The sequence below is a fragment of the Ochlerotatus camptorhynchus genome, unplaced genomic scaffold, assembly GCF_037179485.1.
Source record: "Ochlerotatus camptorhynchus isolate MF236.1 unplaced genomic scaffold, CSIRO-AGI_Acam_v1.1 ptg000291l, whole genome shotgun sequence".
Lineage (NCBI taxonomy): Eukaryota > Metazoa > Arthropoda > Insecta > Diptera > Culicidae > Ochlerotatus > Ochlerotatus camptorhynchus.
This window is the reverse complement of record NW_027040780.1, coordinates 1277039-1298916: the sequence shown is the minus strand read 5'-3', so window position 1 is coordinate 1298916 and position 21878 is coordinate 1277039. Positions and strand designations below refer to the sequence as shown.

Here is a 21878-nt window from a genome sequence, read left to right as displayed (position 1 = left end):
AGATGCTAGCGCTACGTAACGGCCACTTATCTTTACACAAGTTACTGGTGGAAATTGGACGTCTGTTATCTGTGGTCATATCGAGTAGGAAAAAATGAAAATGAATAACGTGCTCACAGGTAGCGTACCATTCGAGGCAGGTGTCTCATCCAGACTAAAAACAAAGAGTACTCAAAAGATAAGTCGAATCAACAACCCGGAAAACATCGTAAGAACAAAAGTGGCGGAATTATTCTAACCTTGGGCTGCACTCTCGAAATAATTAGCGAATACTGAGGTTCAAACATTCTAACTACAATTTTTTGGTGACGTCACATTTAGGTTATGGGTACTTGTATGCATTTCCTTATTTTCGGATCCGGATCCTGGGTGTTGTGGTGATGATGACGATATCGTGGCTGGTAGTGACGATACGGTTGTTGCTGATGGCGATACCGTGGTAGGCAATGACGGTACCGATGCTGGTGTGACGGTGGTACTAGTGGTAACGGTCAGCAGTGGGGGTGCCTGTCGGTAGTCGGGGATAACGCCACGGACAAACCGACATGAAACTTAATTCTGACTTATGTCCGAAAATCGTAAACGGTTGATTTAAAAGTGCAGTGATCCGAACTGTCAAAATCATAGGATTTTTTATCTTGATAAAAATAATTTGTCCAGAATAGATCATAACACAGAGAACAGACGTTCAAGTTCGGTCAGAAACTTGTGTAAAATAAGTGGGAACGTCGCCGTTACGTGGTGTTAGCATCTCCTGATATTCACTATAAATTTTCCACTTTCGACCAATTTGGCGCTAGTATCGATAAATTTTCTGTTGAAAATTGCCACTTGGCGCTACTAGCACTTAGTGTCTAGTGTAATTTGTGTAACGCCAGCGCCATCATGTTGTCAAAGAGGGTTTTTAAGTGGGGAAGTCGCCGTTAGTGACGCTTAAGTCAAATAGGAATCTTTACACAAGTTTTTAGAGAAATTTTGTTCGAGCCTCTATGTCTGTTCTCTGTGATCATAATAACTTTTGCATGCGGGTTCATGGCTTAGCTACATATTTCTCGCGAACACGGAGCTAGATGTCAGTAGTGTGCTTTGATCAGAAATTTTATTGTTTTTGTTATAGTCATTCATGTCGGTTTGTTGGTGATGACGCAGCAGATGTACTTGACCACTTTCAAGATGGCGATCAATGATGATTCGACGCCAGTTCTTGACCACGTTGTGATGGCGGAAAATTCCGTTCACACAATTGCAAATTTTTTCTTAATAGTTCTTCAAAGTGACTGTATCCAAAAAATCAAATCTGGTCCAAGTGTCTTGACATTTTTTAAATAGAGAGAGAAGTACGTTTTTTTGCAATTTGGCGTCGAACGGGTTTATCCCAGTTTTTTTACGGTGACATCGAATTTTCGATAAAAAAAAATACGCGGATCTCTAAGCCTACATTCAGAAATCGACCATTTTGTCGGTGATTCTGAATATCCAGAAGACCATTTTCTGGCCACCCGGTAGTAGAATATGTAGCTTCTGTAAAGATCTCCATGCTTTTTGTGAATTTCTTTGGACTTTTGCTCACTGGATTACCTGAAATTCTTCAAGATTCCCATAGGCTCTCTGGGCTTCCAAAGTTGAAGTTTCCAAAAGTTCGTTGGGCTTCTCTGAAGTTTTCAGAACATTTTAAAATTACTCTGCATTTTGATCGTCCCTGAAGTATGCCAAAGGAATTTTCCCTTAACGGAATTGACGCGAACCGGGTTGAACATTTCTTATTGGGGGGTAAAACGGCGTTGTTACAGCAGCTAATACCGTATTAGCGTATTAGTCTGTTATTTGGAATTAGCATCTTCAACTATACTATTGATTTTAAACAAAAAACTTTTGTGGAACATCTTTTGTTCAAGCACTTTTTTCATAAATACATTTTTGCATATCAAGCCAACCAAAAACCTTATGGGAAATAAATGAATGCTGACTATTTAATTCTGGACTGATCATGAGACGGAGTCAAAAGTTGTGGATCATTTGCTCTACCATAGGAAGTAGAGGTTTAAGTAACAACTTAGTTTTCAAATAAATAAAAACAAAATTTTAAGTTGAAAACACCATATTTAACACTGTTTCTCATTTATCAAAATAATGTTGTAATATATATGTAGGAAAAACTTGTTTTATTACATCAGTCAAAATATGAAAATATGATTGTAAATTAACACTGGCAATCTCTCGAGCTTTACAACAAATGTACACTTTCTGATAATCATTGGATGAAAATAGCAAAGCATACTTAAACAGATTCCACCAGCAAAGCGATACCCTGACCACCGCCAATACAGGCCGATCCGATCGCTCGCTTCAGGTTCTTGCGCTTCAGTTCGTGCACCAGATGGCCGGTAATTCTGGAACCAGTGGCACCCAAAGGATGACCGAGCGCAATAGCTCCACCATTCAGGTTGAATTTATTGATATCGAGTCCTAGCTCCTGCACGCAAGCCATAGCTTGCGCACCGAACGCTTCGTTGATTTCGAACAGGTCAATGTCTTCCTTCGTAAGTCCGGCTACTTTCAGCACGTTCTGGATAGCTGGAACTGGACCGATTCCCATAATCTCCGGCGGTACACCGACCGTGCTGTACGCTACCAAACGTGCCAATGGCGTGAGATTGTATTCTTTGACGGCTTCCTCCGAAGCCAGGACGACTGCAGCTGCTCCGTCACAAATACCCTGCAAAATCAGCGTATTAGGTAAAGAGTAGAATTTTAATTAGAGATTTAAACCGATCTTACCGAAGCGGTTCCGGCGGTTACGACGCCACCTTTCTTGAACAGAGCAGACAATTTATTCAAACCCTCCAGGGTAGTCTGTGGACGAGGATGTTCATCGACGGCAAAGTCTACTTCCTTGCCCTTCACCTTCAACTTGAAGGGCGTAATTTCAGTCTTGAAGACACCTTCATCGTTGGCTTTCTTCCAGAGTTGTTGCGAACGATAGGCGAATTCGTCGACCTTCTCGCGTGGAATTTTATGTTTATCAGCGAGATTTTCGGCCGTTAGCGCCATCGGCAGCTTGCAGAACGAGTCACTCAAACCAACCTAAACAGAAAAAATTATCTTGACTATTATACCAATCTTCATTGGGAATTCTAAATTCTTATTTATCACTCACCCATAGAGCATCCTCCAGCGCTGGATTGGTACCAAGAGGAATTCCAAAGCGAGCTCCTCGAACAGTATACGGCGTCTGGCTCATGTTGTCCACTCCACCGGTCAAGGATACCTTGGCTGCACCCAGCAGAATATCCTGAGCGCCATTGACGATCGACTGGAAGCCTGATCCGCACAGTCGGTTCACACCAAGCGCTGGACGGTCGATCGGTATTCCACAATGTAGGGACACGTGTCTGGGCAAGAAAGCACCATCCGAAGACGACAGCACCAGCACCTGACCAATGTTGACCGAATCGATTTGATCCGGCCTCAAACCGGCAGCATCCAAAGCGGCTTTGGCAGCTACAGTTTGCAACTGTGTGGCATTGGTGTTCTTGAATGCACCTCCGAAGGTACCAAAAGCAGTACGCTTAGCAGCGACGATAAAGACACCTGAAATTTGAATGGAATTCAGGGTAGTGTATCAATATTGGCTAAATGTCTGATATAGTATTCGAAAGATTAAAGTCCAACAGGCTACTCTGCGCTATCAGACGCGGAACAATGCTGTTTGAGTTAGCGTTGAGATAATGATGATTCTTTGAGCATGAGCTACAGGCTGTACTTGAAGTTGAATTGAAAATTTTAAAGGTAGATTATTTTATGTATAGGTAAATCAAGTTTGTTTTGACGAATAATTCTAAACATGTTAGCAACAAGTGGACTATCTACTACATATGCACTTTACTATCAAATCATACAACCCACCTATCCATGCGGATGAGAATGAGAAAGTAGTTGTAGCCGGAGTTGGACTTTGACCCAATAACAACGATGACTTGACACCAACCAGATTCCGGCTATTACAAAACACATACTCATTTTTAACAAATATTACAGACGAATTTTATGTATCTTCAGTTTAAAATTAGAACTTAATTACATAAACTGATAAGATATACGAAAGAGAAATTGTCCTCCATAGCGTATAAATCGACCACCATCATGTTATAGGTACTCACCCTTAGTCAAAGCTGCCATTGTTTTACAATAAAATGCACAATTATGATTGAAAGGCGTTTAAGGTAGGACTAAAGTAACAAATGCAATAAATTCTCAACTTCACTAACTATATTCTAGCAAATTAATGTAAAAGCAGTGACACTACGTGTGCTACGGTCCACAGTGGAATGAAGCGAATGACGTAGATGTAGGTGATACAGTGGGAATGAACACGATGAACCTCTGCCTTAATCAAACATGGCACGCACACTGATTTGAGGCATTTATACGATGCAAACAGAGGCAAACTTTCATGACTTTCTCATCTCTGTTGCAAATGTCCTATAACTTGGTGGAGTTGTTCATTGAGATGAAGTTAATCACTGCACCGTTAAATTTTCGTTTCTCAACAATCCGTTGTCATTATATTGTTAAGTATTACATCAAGTAGATTGAAATAGTACTTTTGAAAAGTATCCCCTGATAAACGATGCATTCGACCCATTGGCGTAGCTAACGGCAGTACCAAGTGGGCCAGGTCCCCTCCGGAATTATCTTGGCCTCCCCCAGGAGTTTTGGGTGTTTTTTTAACACCAGTATTTTTTCAAGCAGTTTCGATGTTACTTTTTATTTTTATTGATTTTTATGTATGTCTACTTTTCTTAATGTTCTAGACTAGCAGAAAAAATGTCGAGAATTTAATTTATATGGACACTTAATCGATAGCATAATAAGATGTCTTCATGCTCTACAAATTGACCAAGAGTTCGGGGATTTTTTTTAACCTCAGGGAACTTCGTAAAACTTCAAGGACTAATAAGAAGTTCATAAAACATCGTAGAAGTTAATGAAACTTCATAGATTGTGGGAATTCTGGGATCATCATAGAGCTTAAGGAAAATTCTTAGAAACTCAGCAAGCTTTGGAAAAGTTCAGAAAACTGCGTAGAAGTGGGAACTCTATCATGAGCTTGGAATAGTTCAGGGAATTACGTACCAGTACAAAAAATTCTATACGGTGAACTTCGCGGAAAATGAACGAAAAATGTAGAAGTGCAGCAAACTTCATATAAGTGCAGGGAATTTTGTAGAAGATCTAAATATAGTTCATCAAACTTGAAAGATCTTCAGTTTAGTGAACTTCGTTGCAGTTTTTCAGAAATCTTACTTTTAAAAAAACTCAATGAACTTCTTGGAAGTTTTAGGATTGGAATTATAGTTAAATTTGAGACATTAATCTTGATTTTATATCTAACTCAGTGATCTTGAAAGTTAAGTAGTCCTAGGTATAAAAATAATCTAGATAAATGCTTTATAATTTTGTTTTTTTCATCAAACATTTAAAATCCGGTAGGTATATTAAAAATCAGAATTCTCAGAATCAGAATAACTCTGTAGTCTGAACGTACTATAATAGCAACAATCAATACGAAACTAACGATTTTAAATTGGCTCACCACTTTAGTAGCCTATTGGTCCCAAGCAAACGATTAACGTACCCTATTCTAGTTGAAATTCTATTACTACACTATGTTTGTTTTGATTCGCTATGAAAGTTTGACAGATAACATCAGGGGTGTGTGGATTCATGCAGAACATGCAGGGGTGAGTGAAATAGCTTGGGACTGCTTGGGACCGTTGTTCTGGTACTGAGTGAGCCAAAAATAATAATGATTTTCTTCGGGACCCAGTGGTCTTAGAGTTACCTCTATGGTTTTACAGCTTACACTCTGCTCTTTTATAACTAGTCGAGAAAAGTGATTCATGTGCACTATTATAAAGCCTCTACTCAGCGATTTTGTTGTGGAAGGGAATGTTGATTTTTTTACATCAGTTCAAAGTGTTGGCGTAGCACAATTGGTAGTGTCAAGGTTTGCCAATGAGGTCGTCTCGAGTTCGATTCCAGGTTCCGGTGCAGGGTAAATAATTTGGTGATGATTTGTAAATAATTTCGATTAATTTGATTCACAGCAAAATAAACTCAATAAATTCCTTCATAAAAAACCGTAAACAGTATTTAACCCGGCTTCAAGATAAAGCTGTGTAGTGATTATTGGGGACAACCGGGAAAAGGTTGAATAAGCGCCTTTCAAGTTCACACACAACTAAACAGCAGGATAACAGCTGTATAGAAGCGTTAATGGATATGCAATAAGAGCTTCTCCCGACTGTTCCAACAGCCATAAGTAGCTGACTAAGTTCGCCAAATTTGCTTGTATAGAGGTTGAGTAAAGGTTTCTTCATATCTTATAACGTTTGAATACAGCTTGAGACTGTATAAATGAAATGAGTAAAGCGTTTACAATGTGAAAATTGTTAGTTGGGGAGTTATAACATGTTATAGCGTTATCTTGATGGTGCTTTCTGTGTTGCAATTAGTTGACAACCGTTGTAACATGTTATAACTCTCCAGTCTGGACAGCGTTTAAGTCTGAAAAATTATGATAATTGTACATATTTCGCGATTTTTAAGAATTTATTTTTACAATCTGAATCAGAGATATCTATGTTTTTAGTTACAAAATCTTTTATTTTTTGTTTACTATTTCGTTTATTTACCAGGCTTAGTCGATTTAAGAATTATTCATTGACATATATTTTGAACTTTTTTCTTTGTCCTAAATTTACTTATTCTGTGTGCACATTGCCATATTTCAAAATCAGAAATTATAAACACATAAAATAAAACTAATAGGATTTACTGTCTTAGATTTAATGATTAAATAAAGATGTTCTAAAAAATCTAGTTACAAAATTCATGGAATTATCTAAGCCTGAAAATTAAATAATATGAAAATTCTCCTAAGTTTGAGATCCTTAAAATCATTATGAGATCCGGACAATATGTAATTTCATTACAAAAATCTTGAACAAACGATCATTGTTTGTTCAAAATCAGTATGCTGATAAGGCTCCCTGAAGCGTTGTTATGAAATAAATACAATAAAATTAAATGTTTCACCATTAAAATAATAGTAAGCTTCGCCATAATAGGTCTTGTTATTGGACGAAGTAGAAATCTTTTTTCCTTTATTTAACGTCGGTCTCTGTTCCGCAATCTAGTGCCAATCACCGACGGACATCGATTGCCATCCATTGACGGTAATCGAATGTGCAGAAAGGCAGCTTCCACACCTGCGTAGGATATCGCACCCATTCACAACAACACACATGGGCCGGGACCAACGGTTTTACTTCCCTTCCGAAGGAAGACGTGACCAGAGATTTTTATGCCTCAGAAAAATCCCACCGACCTTGGCTGGGATTGAACCCAGACCCATTGGGGTGTTAGAAAGCAGTCACGCTTACCACTACACCACCGGCGCCGGCCGAAGTAGAAATGTATCCAACAGGAAAATAAAATAACAAATAGCCTTGACGCCTTTTGATTCAATGGTAGTTCCAGAGTTTCCATTTAATCGGAATTTAACAAAACAAACATCCCCCCCTACCCTACCCTACCATAAAATTTTCCAACTACGCCAATGATTTTACCAACCTCATGGTGGTCTCTCTCTCTCTCTAACTGGTATTATCCTCGGATTAAATCCAGATCAATAATGTCGACTTCAGAGTTAATCAACACGATTCTAAGCAAACGTTTTACAGATCATGCAAACAGGGACGGGACTAAAAGTTAATCCGAGTTGGATCATTGTGCAAATTTTATCTGTTCCTAAACATCCTATCAGAATCAGCATTTATTCCGTGTTCGGTGAAATTACTTATTTTACTGAGCTAAATCCGAATATGAAATCAGATTTTGTTGAAATGAACGATTTTGTTAAAATGATTTTATGTGAAAAACTGATGTTAATTGCCTACATTTAGGCGTATTTTTAACTATTTTGCAACAAACCACAACTATTGTTCAAATGTTAATATCAGATGCTTCTTCAGCGAACAGAAATCAAGTATAAATGTTAAGTTTTGAATATTGCACTGCATAAAAACCTGCATGATCAACTTTACCTCATTTACCTTATCCAATTTTAATTCAATAAACCAAGCGTCCATTTTTTTGTAGACTACAGGTTGCAGCCCTTTTGGGGCTCATTTGTCAAGGCTTGCTCTATCCAATAAATCCACAAATCGGACGCCAGAAGAGATAACCAATGGTGTTCGAATAGGCACTGCTAACACATTTGAGTAGGCACCTAAAGGGGAAAGCATGTTAATATAACGATTGTGTGAACTTACCTATGAATTCTGGGCTTACTTGTGTTGCTGAATCATCATCGGTTGACTGGGGATCCAGATACATTTCGATAAAGATGATGCTACCTAATTTACCTTTTATGTGATACTTATCATCACTGAATCCAACTTTGAATCGTAGACCAGATCCTTAAACAATACACTCGTTCCGAGAAGGGGTTCATGGTACCACCACGAAAAAGAGATACAACCAGGATTAGTTTTTTAAAGTAATAGTTTCATCTGAATACCCAACTAACCATATCTCAGTGACATTGTCTCCCTCTGAACCTACATTCATTTAACCTTTATGTTACTCTTTTGTACCATCATTGGGGCCACACTGAACTTGTTGATGTTAACAAAATAAACAAATAAACAAAACAGATATGGGGAAAATATAGATAAAACAAATAAACAGAAACAACTTGCATCAAACAAATGAGAAAATTGCAGTTATTGTGTACGGTTCATATAATTTATTAAGAGTATTCGTTTCTGCTTGTAACTGACATCCCTTCCCTTCTCATACCCTCCTGAGATAAAAATTAGAGGCTCAAATGCACAATCAAATAATTTTAGCGTCGTTGAGCCCTCCAGCAAAGGAAGGAGAGGGAACATAAAAGTTTGTTGTGGGCAAATATCCACGCAGGGTCTAGTCTTATTCTCTCAGGCTTTCTTTTATTATAAACATACACCACCTTTCCTTGTACTCATGTTTTATTAACCCTTATCAAACCCGACATGTTACAGAATGAAACATAAGAAGAAAAAAATATCTTGCTTCCTCCTTCAATCATTCTCGTAACAACATTGTGTTTTTGATATTGCTCATCAAGAACTTATCCGATCGAATATAAATCTTTCCACTCAATGTTACTTCTTCCCCTAATCTACAATTTGCTTCACCGCTCCATGGTCTCTTCTATTATAATTCACCATTATAAGTTTTGTGTTTATTTATCAATTTTGCTCTTCTTCTACCTCATTTTTATCTGCATTTTATAAGGTCCCACCTTAGGTTATCCAGTATAGTAAAAAAATAATAGTCATCTTCCTTTCTACCACGTGTTATGTTAAACTCAATAATCCTTCTAATCGTTACCCATTGGAAATTCCCGATTGAGGACTTCCAAGTCACGGTTATCAATCGCTTGCTGCAAATCCTGCCGTCCCATCAGGGACATCACCATACGCAATGTGGTCCAGATCGTACTGGACATCTGATTAGCCGGGGAGGATACATTAATTCCGGCACGCGCTATCGATGACGCCTGATGATTCAATGCCGTCAGCAGATGTTCGGTTGCTTCCTTATATGCCTTCAAATTTATACAGATGATGCCAACATTATAACGTGCTCTGATAAAACCAGGCTGGATTTCCAATGCCCGTTGGTACGCTTCGACTGCTTCAACGGATCGGTTGCCGTTGGCCAAACTTGCTCCCAAACGGTTCCATGTCTTCGAACTGTTGGGACGCACCTGAACTGCCGCTCGGAAGCAATCAACTGCTTTATCATATTCTGAGCTCAGATTGAAAAGCACACCTAAAGCTTCTTGAATATCAGCATCAATCTCATTAGGAGCCTGTTGCACGGCTTTGATAAACAAGTCCTGTACTTCTTGCAAGCTCGGGCCCCCCATCAACGAGCTTGCCAGCGGTGATTCTTCCGGTAGCATCATAACTGCTGGTACCAAGCTTTCGTACTTCGTACTACACTTCATCCACTTCACCAACATTTTCAACGCTTGGTTCTGCATACTTTCGTTCGTGTATGATACCGCCAGTGCCATCAGCACTGGCATATTGTTCGGATCGAACGATAGTGCCTTGTTCAAGGCAGCGATCGCATTGGGATCTTTTTCGTTTTCTGCCTGACTAAAGCCCAGCAGTTCCCAAATTTCCGGATTTTCCGGATCTTGCTTAACGGCTGCTTCAAAACACAAAACAGCACTCGGAATATCGCCTTGTGCTAGGAATGCCTTTCCCTTCTCGAAGGCATTCTCCACGTTGCTCATTGGGTTTTCCTCGTCGAATTTGTATTCCTTGTATGGATCGTAGAACTCGGAAAACTCCGACAACCAAGGATGTTGGCTATCATTCTCCGAGATCGAACGCCACTCATCCTGTAGACGTTCCCAGAACTGTTTGTTGTAGTTATCAGTCGCTTCCTGGTCACCCTTTTTGCCGTCCTCAAAAGCTTTGGCCCAATCTTCGGCGATGCCGGGCTCCTCCTTGGTAGCCACCTTCGACGGACCCGCAGCCAACTGGTCAAATTCGTTGGCCCAAACGTTGCCACCGGTGACCTGTCCATCGTCGATCTTCACGGTACCTTCGCCCACGTTGCCGACAAAGTTGAGAAACTGCAATGGGAAGGAGAGAGATTTACTGATCAATGTTGGGTAATTTCTGGAATAAATAGGCTAACTAGAGAACTGGGAAGGACCGAGCTGTCAGGAACATATCCGCACCATCAGGAAAGAGATCGTTGCCATTTGTTTACCAATCAAGGCACTTTTCCCATACCTACTGGAAGGAAGGAAGCAGTTCGGATATTAATAATTGCGCTAAATGAGGGGCAAAGTATCATTTGGCCACCCCAATAATTTTTTCTTAAATGTTTACCTTGAAGTGAAAAAATAATGTTACTGAGGTTGTCTGTAGAAGCTGCTATTCCAATACCTATGAAATTTCAATTCAACTCACCTTACCAATCATACTAAGGCTTTGATGGCCTCTGCTGTCTGAAGAAGTCCGTTTCATGTTCCGAGTTTCCTTATTTCGTGGCGTAGGTCTGTGTCGATTATTCCGATCCGCATTTGTTTCTTCGGTGCAACTTTATATTTTTTCCAGGGTTGCTTGTTGGGCCTGCTCCAACCCCGTGTCTCGGCGGGCGACCATCGTACACAGCTCTGTTTAGAGTTCCACTCAGGCACTAGCACGGTGATCAGCTGCTCCTAACATGGAGAACAGACGCTCGGTGAAGGATTTCCCCTATCACTATGGTTAAGACACCAGTGTTCACGTCGCACCTCTTCACTTTGCTATTACCGGACTGGCACCATTGCCCAGGCTACGTCACCCAGCTGTGTTCATGTTTCAGCTGGTAGTCTTTTGTTATCATATGACTCGGGGAGGCGTGAGGTAGGAACTTGTGAGGACCAGAGCTAAGTACCATATTAAGCATGTATTATTAAATTAAAGCTTCAATGAACTGAATGGGATTTTACCGATTCCATCCCACGAGGCCATATCCAGAACAACATGTGAAAAGGGCATACAAGCTTTTTGTAAGCAAACCTTCTTATGCCCTTTTCTCGCCACCCATATGACACCAACGCAAACCTTTAACATCACCGGGTAGGGGACACTTTCCCCTTCCCGATGATATTGCTGGTTTGCGTGGACGACCCTCGGTTGGTGAGAAAAGGGCCTACAAAGGTTTGTTTACAAAAAGCTTGTATGCCCTTTTCACATGTTGTTCTGGATATATGACCTCTGCCTTATACGAAATCAGCTGTCTAAAATAACCGTTCATAGATCAATATATATAAAAATGAATTTATGTCTGTCTGTCTGTCTGACTCTTATAGACTCGGAAGCTACTGAACCGATCGGCGTGAAAATTTGTATGCAGGGGTTTTTGGGGCTGGAAAAGGTTCTTATGATGGTTCGAGAGCCCTCCTCCCTGTAAAGGGGGGCTCCCATACAAATGAAACAGACATTTCTGCATAACTCGAGAACTAATCAAGCAAATGGAACCAAATTTGGCATGTGGAGGTCATAGGGGGTAACCCCTTAGATAAGGGGGTGGGGGGCTAATACAATATAGCATGCTTTTTTTTTAATTGGCGCATGAACTCAAGCTCACTCACTCAGCTTGTAATCATATATTTTCTTTTGCAGAATTGTAATATATTAAAATTATGAATTTGCATAAAATCAAAGAATTTGCTGCAAATGATGAACCTACTTGTTATCTCTGTATGTTGGTAAAAGCATACATCAATACAAGAGACCTGAGCAGAAGAAACTATCTTATCTATCTATAACTATCTATGGCCAACAAGCCAAATAACATTTTGTGGGATGTGTTACCAAAATATTTATGATTCTCCAAATTGTCCTGGAGATATTTTACAGGTTGATCGAAATCTTGTTCGATGTCCTCCCTGAATTATTATCGAGCCTTTTGCATTTCGCGGAGCCTCATAACAGCATTTCAGATGTGTAATAATCAGTGTTGGCAAAATCAGAAATCAATTGATATTTTTCTGCTCTCATGCGCTCGCAATATCACGCGTGATATTGGAACAAAATATCATGCTTGATATTGATTTTACAAGCTCCTTTGTTATTGCGAGACTGTTCACAATGTGCAAAAATCAAGCTGAGAGTTGACTCAACACAAAAATGATTCCATTGCACATCGTTTTTTTAGAAAGAGACAGCATAGTTTGCTATCTCTTTTTAATCTTCACCGATGGCAGACACGAAGGGACTGCTGCAAGCCGTTATGGAAATAATGGTTGCATTCGGGAGTAAAGCAAAAATCATTAAACTCAATCTCACCACAGTTTGGTGAGATTTGCAGTTGGTGAGTTTTGTTAGCTTGATATTCCGAGCTGCGATATCACAGCTTGCAAAAACAACCGCAGTAGTTTGATTGTTGATTTTTGTCTACGAAAATCAAGCGTGATCTTGGGCGTTGGTGAGATTTGATTATTTGATATTTTCCCAACACTGGTAATAATATTAAAAAATAACATTACTAATACAAAGTTGGGAGGAAATGCTATACTTATATCAACATGAAGCTTTAGTGCGATAATTTATTAGCTAGAAAAAGTTCCATATCTATAAAGAAATTAAACATAACCCTTTGCTTCAGTAACGTCAACCTCCATGTCCTTGGGGAGGGATTTTTCCGAACTCTGAAATTAATGTAAGAAGTAGCAACACACTTTGATTGAAATATTAATTCGCAAAATAATAATTGAAAGATCAGATCTTAAGGTTCTGCGGACTCAACAAGGGATTCTACGATGACTCGACTAAATGTTAGAAGCTTCATGGAGCCCCATAATATCAGGTTTGGTTTATTAGGTTCTCCTAAACGCGTTGAGTTCAGATCCTGATATTTTACACACCTAACAAGGTATTCTACGATGTCCCGATCTTGTGAACCCGGAAAGCACATAATGCATAAATTAGTTTTTTAGTTCATCTCGGGACCATTCATCTCATGACATTTTATTAGTTCGTTGCTTCGTTGTTCGAACTACTTAACTCGGAAAACTGTAGTAAAAGAACTCACACACGGCCAATGAGCGACACGTTCCGAAAAAAGTTCCTAAACAATCATCATCCTTGGCAAACAAGTGAACGCCGTATGTTAAAGTCTTCCAAAAGAGCCGCGCTAAGAAAATACACCAAGTACCACACCCTACAACTCAAGGACCATTATGCGAGGATCAATCATGCGTATCAACGAACCAGTCGCCAATGTTATCGGCGTTATCAACGAGATGTTCAACGGAAGCTTCGATCTCACCCGAAAACTTTTTGGAATTATGTGAATGAGCAACGAAAGGAGTCTGGCCTTCCATCGACTATGGTACTGAACGGCGAAGAAGCTTCATCCCCTCAGGACATTTGCCGTCTGTTCTCAACCAAGTTTGCGAGTGTATTCTCGGATGAGAACCTACCTGACGAGCACGTTTCTCTAGCAGCCAGTAATGTTTAAATGTCTGGTCAATCTTTGGCAGCTATCAACATCGACCTCGCTAAACTAAGTAGGGCGGCTTCGCAACTGAAGTCTTCATTTAAGCCTGGACCTGACGGAGTTCCTTCCGTTTTTCTCAAGCCTTCACATCGATAGCCTGGTAGCTCCTTTCTGCCTTCTGTTCGAAATGTCCCTCTCCAGTGGGGTGTTTCCTTCCTGCTGGAAATCAGCTGAGATGTTTCCAGTGCATAAGAAGGGATGCAAAAGAAACATCGACAACTATCGCGGCATCACATCGTTGTGAACCAGTAGTCTCTCACTTCAAGCAGCACTTGAGCGAAGACCAGCATGGTTTCATGGCAGGGCGGTCAACTACTTCCAACCTTCTGTGTCTCACCTCGTACATTACGGAGAGTATGACAGACCATATGCAAACATATGTCATCTACATTGACCTATCAGCCGCCTTCGACAAGTTGAACCATCCTATAGCGATCGCCAAACTGGATAGGCTCGGTATAAACGGCAGTTTCCTACGATGGTTCGCGTCCTATCTATCTGATCTGCAACTTCCAAGCAATCGACGACTGCCGATCACCTTCGTTTCTTGCCACTTCGGGTATTCCGCAAGGTAACCACCTCGGCCCGATGATATTTCTTGTGTATTTCAACGACGTCAACTTCGTCCTCGATGGTCCAACTCAACGCTTTTGCTAATTGGTGCCAACTGAACCGCATGGTTGTAAATCCAACAAAATGTTCAGTAATCACGTTCTCACGGAAGAAACATCCAATTGCATTCAGTTATATCCTAGAAGGCGTTGACGTACATCGTATGAATCACATTAAGGATCTGGGAGTCATCTTAGATTGTCAACTCATCCAGAACGCTCGGCTTCATTTTCAGGATAGCTAAAAGTTTCACGGACATCTACTGTTTGAAGTCGCTTTACTGCTCCCTCGTCCGGTCGATGTTAGAGTACTGCTCCCCTATATGGAATCCCAATTACCAAAACAGTGTACAAATAGTAGAGTCTATTCAATGACGATTTATCAGTTAATTCACCTGGATCCTTTGTGGTGCCGAAGAGATACGACAAGGGCCCTGTTTGTGGCAGACATTCTACAGGGCGAATCGATTGTCCTTCTATTCTACAACAAATCGACGTTAACGTTCAACCACGAGCACTCCGTAACAACGCAATGCTGAGGATACCTTTTCGTCGTACAAACTATAGTTCGGATGGTGCTATAAATGGGCTACAAAGGGTTTTCAATCGTGTTGCTTCCTTATTTGATTTTCACTTGGCAGGCAAGAAGCTGCGTCAGAGATTCCGTGATATATTTTTAAGGATTGGGAATTAAGTTGAACTTCACGACCTTTGATGCTTGTTACTCCTTGACTATATTGTATTTCCTAGTATTGCTTAATCCATCATTAGAACTAAACCGAAGACAACAAATCAAGAAGACTGGCAACTCTTCCATTGTCTCATACGAACGCTATGAGATAGGTACAATCGCGTCATCTGCCGCTCAAAGGTAAATGCTTCGAACGAATTTGATAGCAAAGATTACATCCTCAGACGAAGGGTTTGTGTATTTGCTCATTTTTCTACGTGTTGCTTCCACCTTCACTCAAGCGCAGCGCTACTGTATCTGTCGCTTGGATTCTGGCAAAGTTGCCAGTCTTCTTGATTTGTTGTCTTCGACTAAACCCAGTCTGTTGATGTAGAAACAAATAAACAAACAAATAAACATGGCCAATGAGATAATCCTAAATTTGAGTTCAGTTTACTCATAAATCGCAAAAAGTGCAGGAGCTTAGCGCTGAATAAATTTTCCTGAGTTTGTCCTGTTTATTTCAGGAAAAAAATTCCAGAATTTGAGAATAGTCAAGATTGGATTCACTCAGTCTATTGGTACTACTTCTGGACTAAGTAAAATTTTCTGCAATTTTCCTTATTTTCCGGCAGTTTTTTTAGGTTTTCCACAGGCTTATTTACTCATCGCTGCACTTTTTGCGATTTATGAGTAAACTGAACTCAAATTTGGGTCGATCTCATTGGCCGTGAACTTCTCCTCCAATGACAGCCAAAGCTATGACTGTTCCAGGAAAATTATTGTCCCGCGTTGTTCCTAGCGTCCATCCGCTCTAAAATTAGTCAACATAATGACGAAACGAGCTGGAGATGCTCGGCGTCTCGTTAAAAGGCGTGGATTGGTTTAGATCCTACTTGGTGAGCCGCTCAGTACGGGTCAAGATTGGCACGTCGGAATCGGAAGTTTTTTCTAAAGACTCAGGTGTCCCGCAAGGCAGTAACCTGGGTCCGCTACTGTTTTAAAGTTTCTTACGACGTCTCCTTCCTGCTACCATCAAGTTGCCGGCTTTTCAACGGCGCCGGTGGTGTAGTGGTAAGCGTGATTACCTCTCACCCCAGCAGGCCTGGGTTCAATCCCAGTCGGCGCCGCCGGGATGTTCTGAGGCATAACATCTCTGATCACGCCTTCCTTCGGATGGGAAGTAAAGCCGTTGGTCCCCGGTTCATGAGTTGATGGGTCGAGAGGTAGGGTCCAGGTGTGGGAGCTGCCTTCCCTGGCACGTCGGTAGCATTGGTGCTCAGCACGGAAAACAAGATCGACGGAAAAAACAAACCAAAGGAAAAAAAAAGTTGCCGGCTTTTCTACGCAGATGATTCGAAAATTTAGAAGAATCTAAAAAGCCCCTCGGACTGTTGGGATCAACATAGTATGTTATGTACTTTTGCTGACTGGTGCTCAAGCATCGAAAAATGTTACATAATTTCCTATCATCGTAAAAACGAATCTTGTCTTGCTCGTGTAGAGCACAAAAAGGACCTCGGTGTTATCCTGGATTGTGGACTGACATTCAGAATCCACTACAACGATATTATTGCCCGAGCGAATCGTCAATTGGGCTTTTTTTTTCAAAATTGCCGACGAGTTCTGTGATCTGCTATGCCTCAGGTTACTTTACTGCTCACTCGTCCGATTGGAATGAAATTGTGTTGTATGGTGCCCTTTCCAAGCCAACTGGATCGCCAGAATTGAATCCGTTCAACGAAAGTTTGTAAGCTACGGTCTTCGTTTTCCCAAATGGCGTTAACCAACGAACCTGTACGAGGAGCGCTGCCGTCTCCTGAGCATTGAACCGTTCGAGGTTAGACGGACGGTCGCTCAAGTTATGTTATCTGGAAAGCTGCTCACGGGTGACATCGACTGTCCTACATTGCTGGCACAGCTAAATCTGTACGCTTCCGAGAAACCTCTTCGTCAACGTGACTTTCTATATTTTGAACCACAGAGCAGGGATTAAGTACTAGAGAGGGACTAGTATAAGAGAGGAGCGAACTGGCTGGTTTTGAGCCAAACGAACTGTCAAAGCCAGAGCCAATCGAGCAGCGCCTATCTTGATTGCATTGGCAGTGTTGCAAGAAATCAACTAGACATACCAAGGCAGTATGTTTTGAATCCGCTCCTCTATTATACTGCCGCTATTCGCATGTCCGTCCCATAGCGAAAATCACTAAGCCGAGAAAATCGCGTTTTAAGTTTGCTTCGTACCATTGCTTCTTATGTGATGGGACAACTAATTTGACTGTATTTCCAAACTTTTTCAGAACAAAGTTGTTGAGCTCATCCAGTATTCTGAAAATATGTGTGATTATCTACCATTTGCATTGAAAAACTCAGTTTTGATAAAAACAACTATGGGACCGACATGCGAAGAGCGGCAGTATACTAGACCCTCTCTATTATGTACTACATGAGCCAATTCGAGCAATCAACCAGCAGTTCAACAACTTCTTTCGTGTGTTCGACTTCAATGTGTCAGCTGACGTGTTTTATCATCGGCTACTTGGCCTTTTTCATACCGTTGACCGTAACTAATTAGTTTAAGTTTTATTGATTTTGACACTAACTGCCAGTTAAATTATTAATAAACAAATACAAATACCTAATGCATTACTTGTCACACAATCGTTTATACATCCCGTCCCCCCTTAGAGCGTGACATAATATATCCATCAGAGAGAGAGAATCCTGAGAAAAACGAGCCATGCCAGTTATTTCGAATGCCCAGGACCACATTGTTTCAAATTTGGTCAAGTTTCAAATTTTCCCGGAAAATGACCAGAGTCTGAAACCAAAACTTATAATGTGACATATCAAATTACAAAGAAAGGTTGGTCATATTGTTTGTTCAATATCTTCACAAAGATCGAGCATTTATCCAAACAACTTTAGAAATAATTTCGATACCATTCTGATAAGATACGATGGTGTTTTCGGTAACAAATCAAGCTGAACATTGCATTAGGTCCTAAGTAACATTGGCAGATTCTCTTCGTCGACCTTCTCTTTGTATCCCCACGGCCATGTAACGACATTCCCAGGTATTTTCAGCACACTGATCGATAAAATAAGCTTTTAATTAATTTTTTTTTTTTTAAACACAACAAGAAACGTATATGTGGTCAAGTTATTTACGAAAGAGAAAGTCGACGAAGAGAATCGACCAATGTTACTTAGGACCCAATGCAATGTTCAGCTTGAAATTTCAAATAGCGTTGTATATAATATGTCATAAATATCAACACTAAAATTAAACAACTTTAAGCTTCCTTGGATTGAATATGCGATATGTTTACGGCCCCAAAGTGATCCGCTGATGCACGCCGCCGCGTCGAGGCTAAAGACCCAAGCGCAATGACAGCGGCAGCGGAAAAGCCCGATCTGAGTAAGCGTATTTGTTGGATTGAAAGCTAGTTAGTATCAAATCGACTTCGGTTAGTCATCTTGATGTAATTTGTTTGGGCCTTAAAGTGCCACCCACATTAGATTAAAGCCCTACAGTTAAAGTATGGACGTCTGTTATTGTTCCAATCGAACCGTCAAAATGCACCGCTTTGCTCAATTGTAACAGCTTTTTTAGTTTTGTGGTGACAGTCGTCCATACTTTAACTAGGGGGCTTTACATTAGATAAGTAAAGTGGGAGCTAAATCTATTGTCTAACTGTCAAATTTATATCAACGCAAATGGATCTAATGTGGGTGGCCCTTAAAACAGCTTCTACGTCGCCGCTGCCGATGAAATGACCGGCGCACAGGTCTACGCTCTGTATTGGTTGTGAAAAACTGGCTTTAGTGACTATTTTTAGGAAAATAATGACTTTAGTGACTTTTTGGTGTAAAAAGTTACTTTTTAGTGACTGACTTCAAAATAGTGACCTCCACTAAAAAGTGACATGCTATCAGCCCTGATATTAGTGAAAAAGATAGTAAACAATGAATACATACGCATAGTGAAAAATAATTTTCAACTTGAGATGGACACATCACTCGCCTAATAACTTATATTACATATACATTCAACGATAAAGATAGCAAATATGGAACCCTTTGATCGTACTTAACACAAAGTAGATTGAGATTAACTCCTTACCGTGTCCGTTTGACCGACTGACGTCGAACAACTGCTGCACTCACACGTGGCGATGCGTCTCTTTCAAAGGTTAAACATAGAAGGATAATGAAGAAAAATAGTCGCTTATATTTCCATTCTCACCGATCATTTAAGGTAAAAATCGCAAATTGTCTGCGCAACAGTACGCGTAGTAGAAGCCGTATTTAGTATCAGATGTACAGGAGAGTACAATAACACTACTGTTAATCGGTTCAAACATGCTTATCAAATGGACAAATCACGTGCAACGATGTTTGTCCTTGACATTAACCATCTGTAGTGGACTACATGATCATGCTGTTAAACACACATCAATCACGACTCATCTAACTGCATTCAATACTGTAAGTACTGATGAATTTACAATATTTCAAAATTACTTTAGTCACCTTCTTGGAGAGAAGGCCCCACAAGGCCATCCAACCCGCCAGAATGTGGTGGTTGAAGATTTCCAATAAGAACGCTCTGTTTTAATCACTCTAAATAGCACGCGTCACATTATCCAAAATACCGAAAACTAATGACCGTACTTAGACAACTAGTTTACCTGCCCCATCTATGGCATTCGGTATAATACGGCAATGCAATTCATCATACCAAGCGCTACTCACCTCGCTGTAGTTCATCTTTTCTGGTTCATGTCCGTAGGCAACTTCCGCCAGTTCACCGGCGGCCTTGCGGATCGAAAACTGCTCTTCCTCGCTCTTCGGTTCATTCAAGTCGAAAAAATCCTTCGCATATAGAATATTACTGGGTCCATCGCTAATTGTTCCCTCGATTGGAGCTAGGTGCGCGCTTGACCAAATCTGCAACATCAGACAAGCACAAAAAAGCAAGATAAAAAAAATGCCCACTCATCGGCTCCGTTTAAACAAAGATAATCTGATATTCATCATACTCACACTGGTAAGCTTGCTCTCGGCACGATGGCCCTGGTGAGCCAAACCTGCTCCACCAGACGTGTCACCTGCAAACTCTTTAGCCCAGTCCATATCTGACCGGTTGACCTCCTCGATAACCGGCGGTCCAGGTACAATTTGTCGCTGATGAAAATTTTGCGCATCAATATCCCTCATCTCCTTCAGCAGAACATCCATTCGGAAGGATTGGGGCGCCGGAGCAATCTGACCCATGAACTCCTTAACCAGATCATTGTCCGATCCTATAAAGGCCGAATGCCTGCCGGAGAATCCTTCGTCTTGGAACGCAACATCCCGAGTCACCTGGCGGCCCAGGTTCATCAGCGGATTTGCTCCTCCACATTCTGGCTCGATTAAATCCTTGAAGGACATGGTTGCTATCTTGCCACAGATCTCACACTACCAATGGTCCCCTTGTTGCCGTCACCGTCAGCCACAGATAGGTTCCACTCCTCGCGAAAGGGAGAGGTCTAAAGGTCGAATTCTACCACTATCTTTCTAAACACGAACCATTGTTGCCCGTCGGGATGTGCTACTTCTCGGTGGAGCAGCTTCGGTCGGGCGATGTTGCTCGCACAACCACTTTCAGGGAGAACCCTTCCAGCCGTTCCCGGAACCGAAATCAAGCAGAATCGCGCACGATCGGAGCTCACGATTATGATAACAGAGATAAAATTGATAACACCAAATATTTCACCAACTCGCTACGAAGTGAAGTTTCACTTCTTTTACTATTTTTTTTTTGCGAATTTGGCGAGATGGCTGTCATCATGTCAACATCAGGGCTGGTGGTGCATTCACGAAAAGGTTGTCTCATCGTTTCACCAAAGCTAATGAAATATTTCAGAACCACAGTGGAAATAAATGAAAAATTGGCCAAAATTCACACTGGCGATTATCGTGATTATCTCAAGGGGCACGCAATACAAAGAACCGGTGCGTTGAAGTTAAAATGCAATCAAAAGTATTTAAAATAATTAATGCGTTTTGAAGTAGTACTTACGGTAATTAAAATTATCTATCCGTAATTAATGTAATTAAAAGTGTTGAAAATGTAATTAATGTACTTTGATTGTGAAATTTCAACTATAATTGGGTTCTTTAAGGTTATTTAGGTAAATGCATATTCGTAATCTGCTTTAAAAATGGAACCCAAACCCACAATTTCATTAATTTTGGTACACTGGAACTATTTTAAATAAGTACGATTACATTTGCAAAAATCACCTTATTAGCGCCCCTCGGTGTCACTTTGTTATTATTTTAATAATAACAGTGAAGTTATTATTTTGCTTTATATCTTGATTTAAAAATCGGGATGAAAGTGTGTGGGTTCGAAAAAAATATCGCTGTGCTCAGAAAACGAACCCAATTAATGGAGTTAAGGAGTCGTCCATTAATTATGT

General features: G+C 40.6%; 2 protein-coding genes across 2 annotated transcripts; both read right to left on the bottom strand.

The window, feature by feature from the left end:
* Positions 1-2198: 2198 nt before the first annotated feature.
* Positions 2199-4346, bottom strand: yip2 (yippee interacting protein 2). The gene is made up of 4 exons (XM_065228509.1): positions 4161-4346; positions 3158-3591; positions 2779-3084; positions 2199-2716 (listed from the first exon to the last, which is right to left on the bottom strand). The coding sequence occupies exons 1-4, from the start codon at positions 4177-4179 to the stop codon at positions 2279-2281; spliced, it is 1197 nt and encodes a 398-aa protein (XP_065084581.1). The 5' UTR covers positions 4180-4346; the 3' UTR covers positions 2199-2278.
* A 4692-nt stretch (positions 4347-9038) lies between these two features.
* Pex5 (peroxin 5) lies at positions 9039-21233 on the bottom strand. The gene is made up of 3 exons (XM_065228446.1): positions 20455-21233; positions 20164-20358; positions 9039-10702 (listed from the first exon to the last, which is right to left on the bottom strand). Exons 1-3 carry the CDS (start codon positions 20842-20844, stop codon positions 9431-9433), a joined length of 1857 nt encoding a protein of 618 aa, XP_065084518.1. The 5' UTR covers positions 20845-21233; the 3' UTR covers positions 9039-9430.
* Between the last annotated feature and the right edge of the window lie 645 nt (positions 21234-21878).

Excerpts from the sequence above, each read along its gene's own strand:
- yip2 (XM_065228509.1), bottom strand. Across the intron at positions 3,085-3,157 it reads CGCTGGAGGATGCTCTATGG|GTTGGTTTGAGTGACTCGTT; the intron begins GTGAGTGATAAA and ends TTTTCTGTTTAG. Across the intron at positions 2,717-2,778 it reads TAACCGCCGGAACCGCTTCG|GGTATTTGTGACGGAGCAGC; the intron begins GTAAGATCGGTT and ends CTGATTTTGCAG.
- Pex5 (XM_065228446.1), bottom strand. The coding sequence starts at position 20,844 with ATGTCCTTCAAGGATTTAATCGAGCCAGAATGTGGAGGAGCAAATCCG. Across the intron at positions 20,359-20,454 it reads CCGAGAGCAAGCTTACCAGT|ATTTGGTCAAGCGCGCACCT; the intron begins GTGAGTATGATG and ends CTGATGTTGCAG. Across the intron at positions 10,703-20,163 it reads AAAAGATGAACTACAGCGAG|TTTCTCAACTTTGTCGGCAA; the intron begins GTGAGTAGCGCT and ends TTCCCATTGCAG.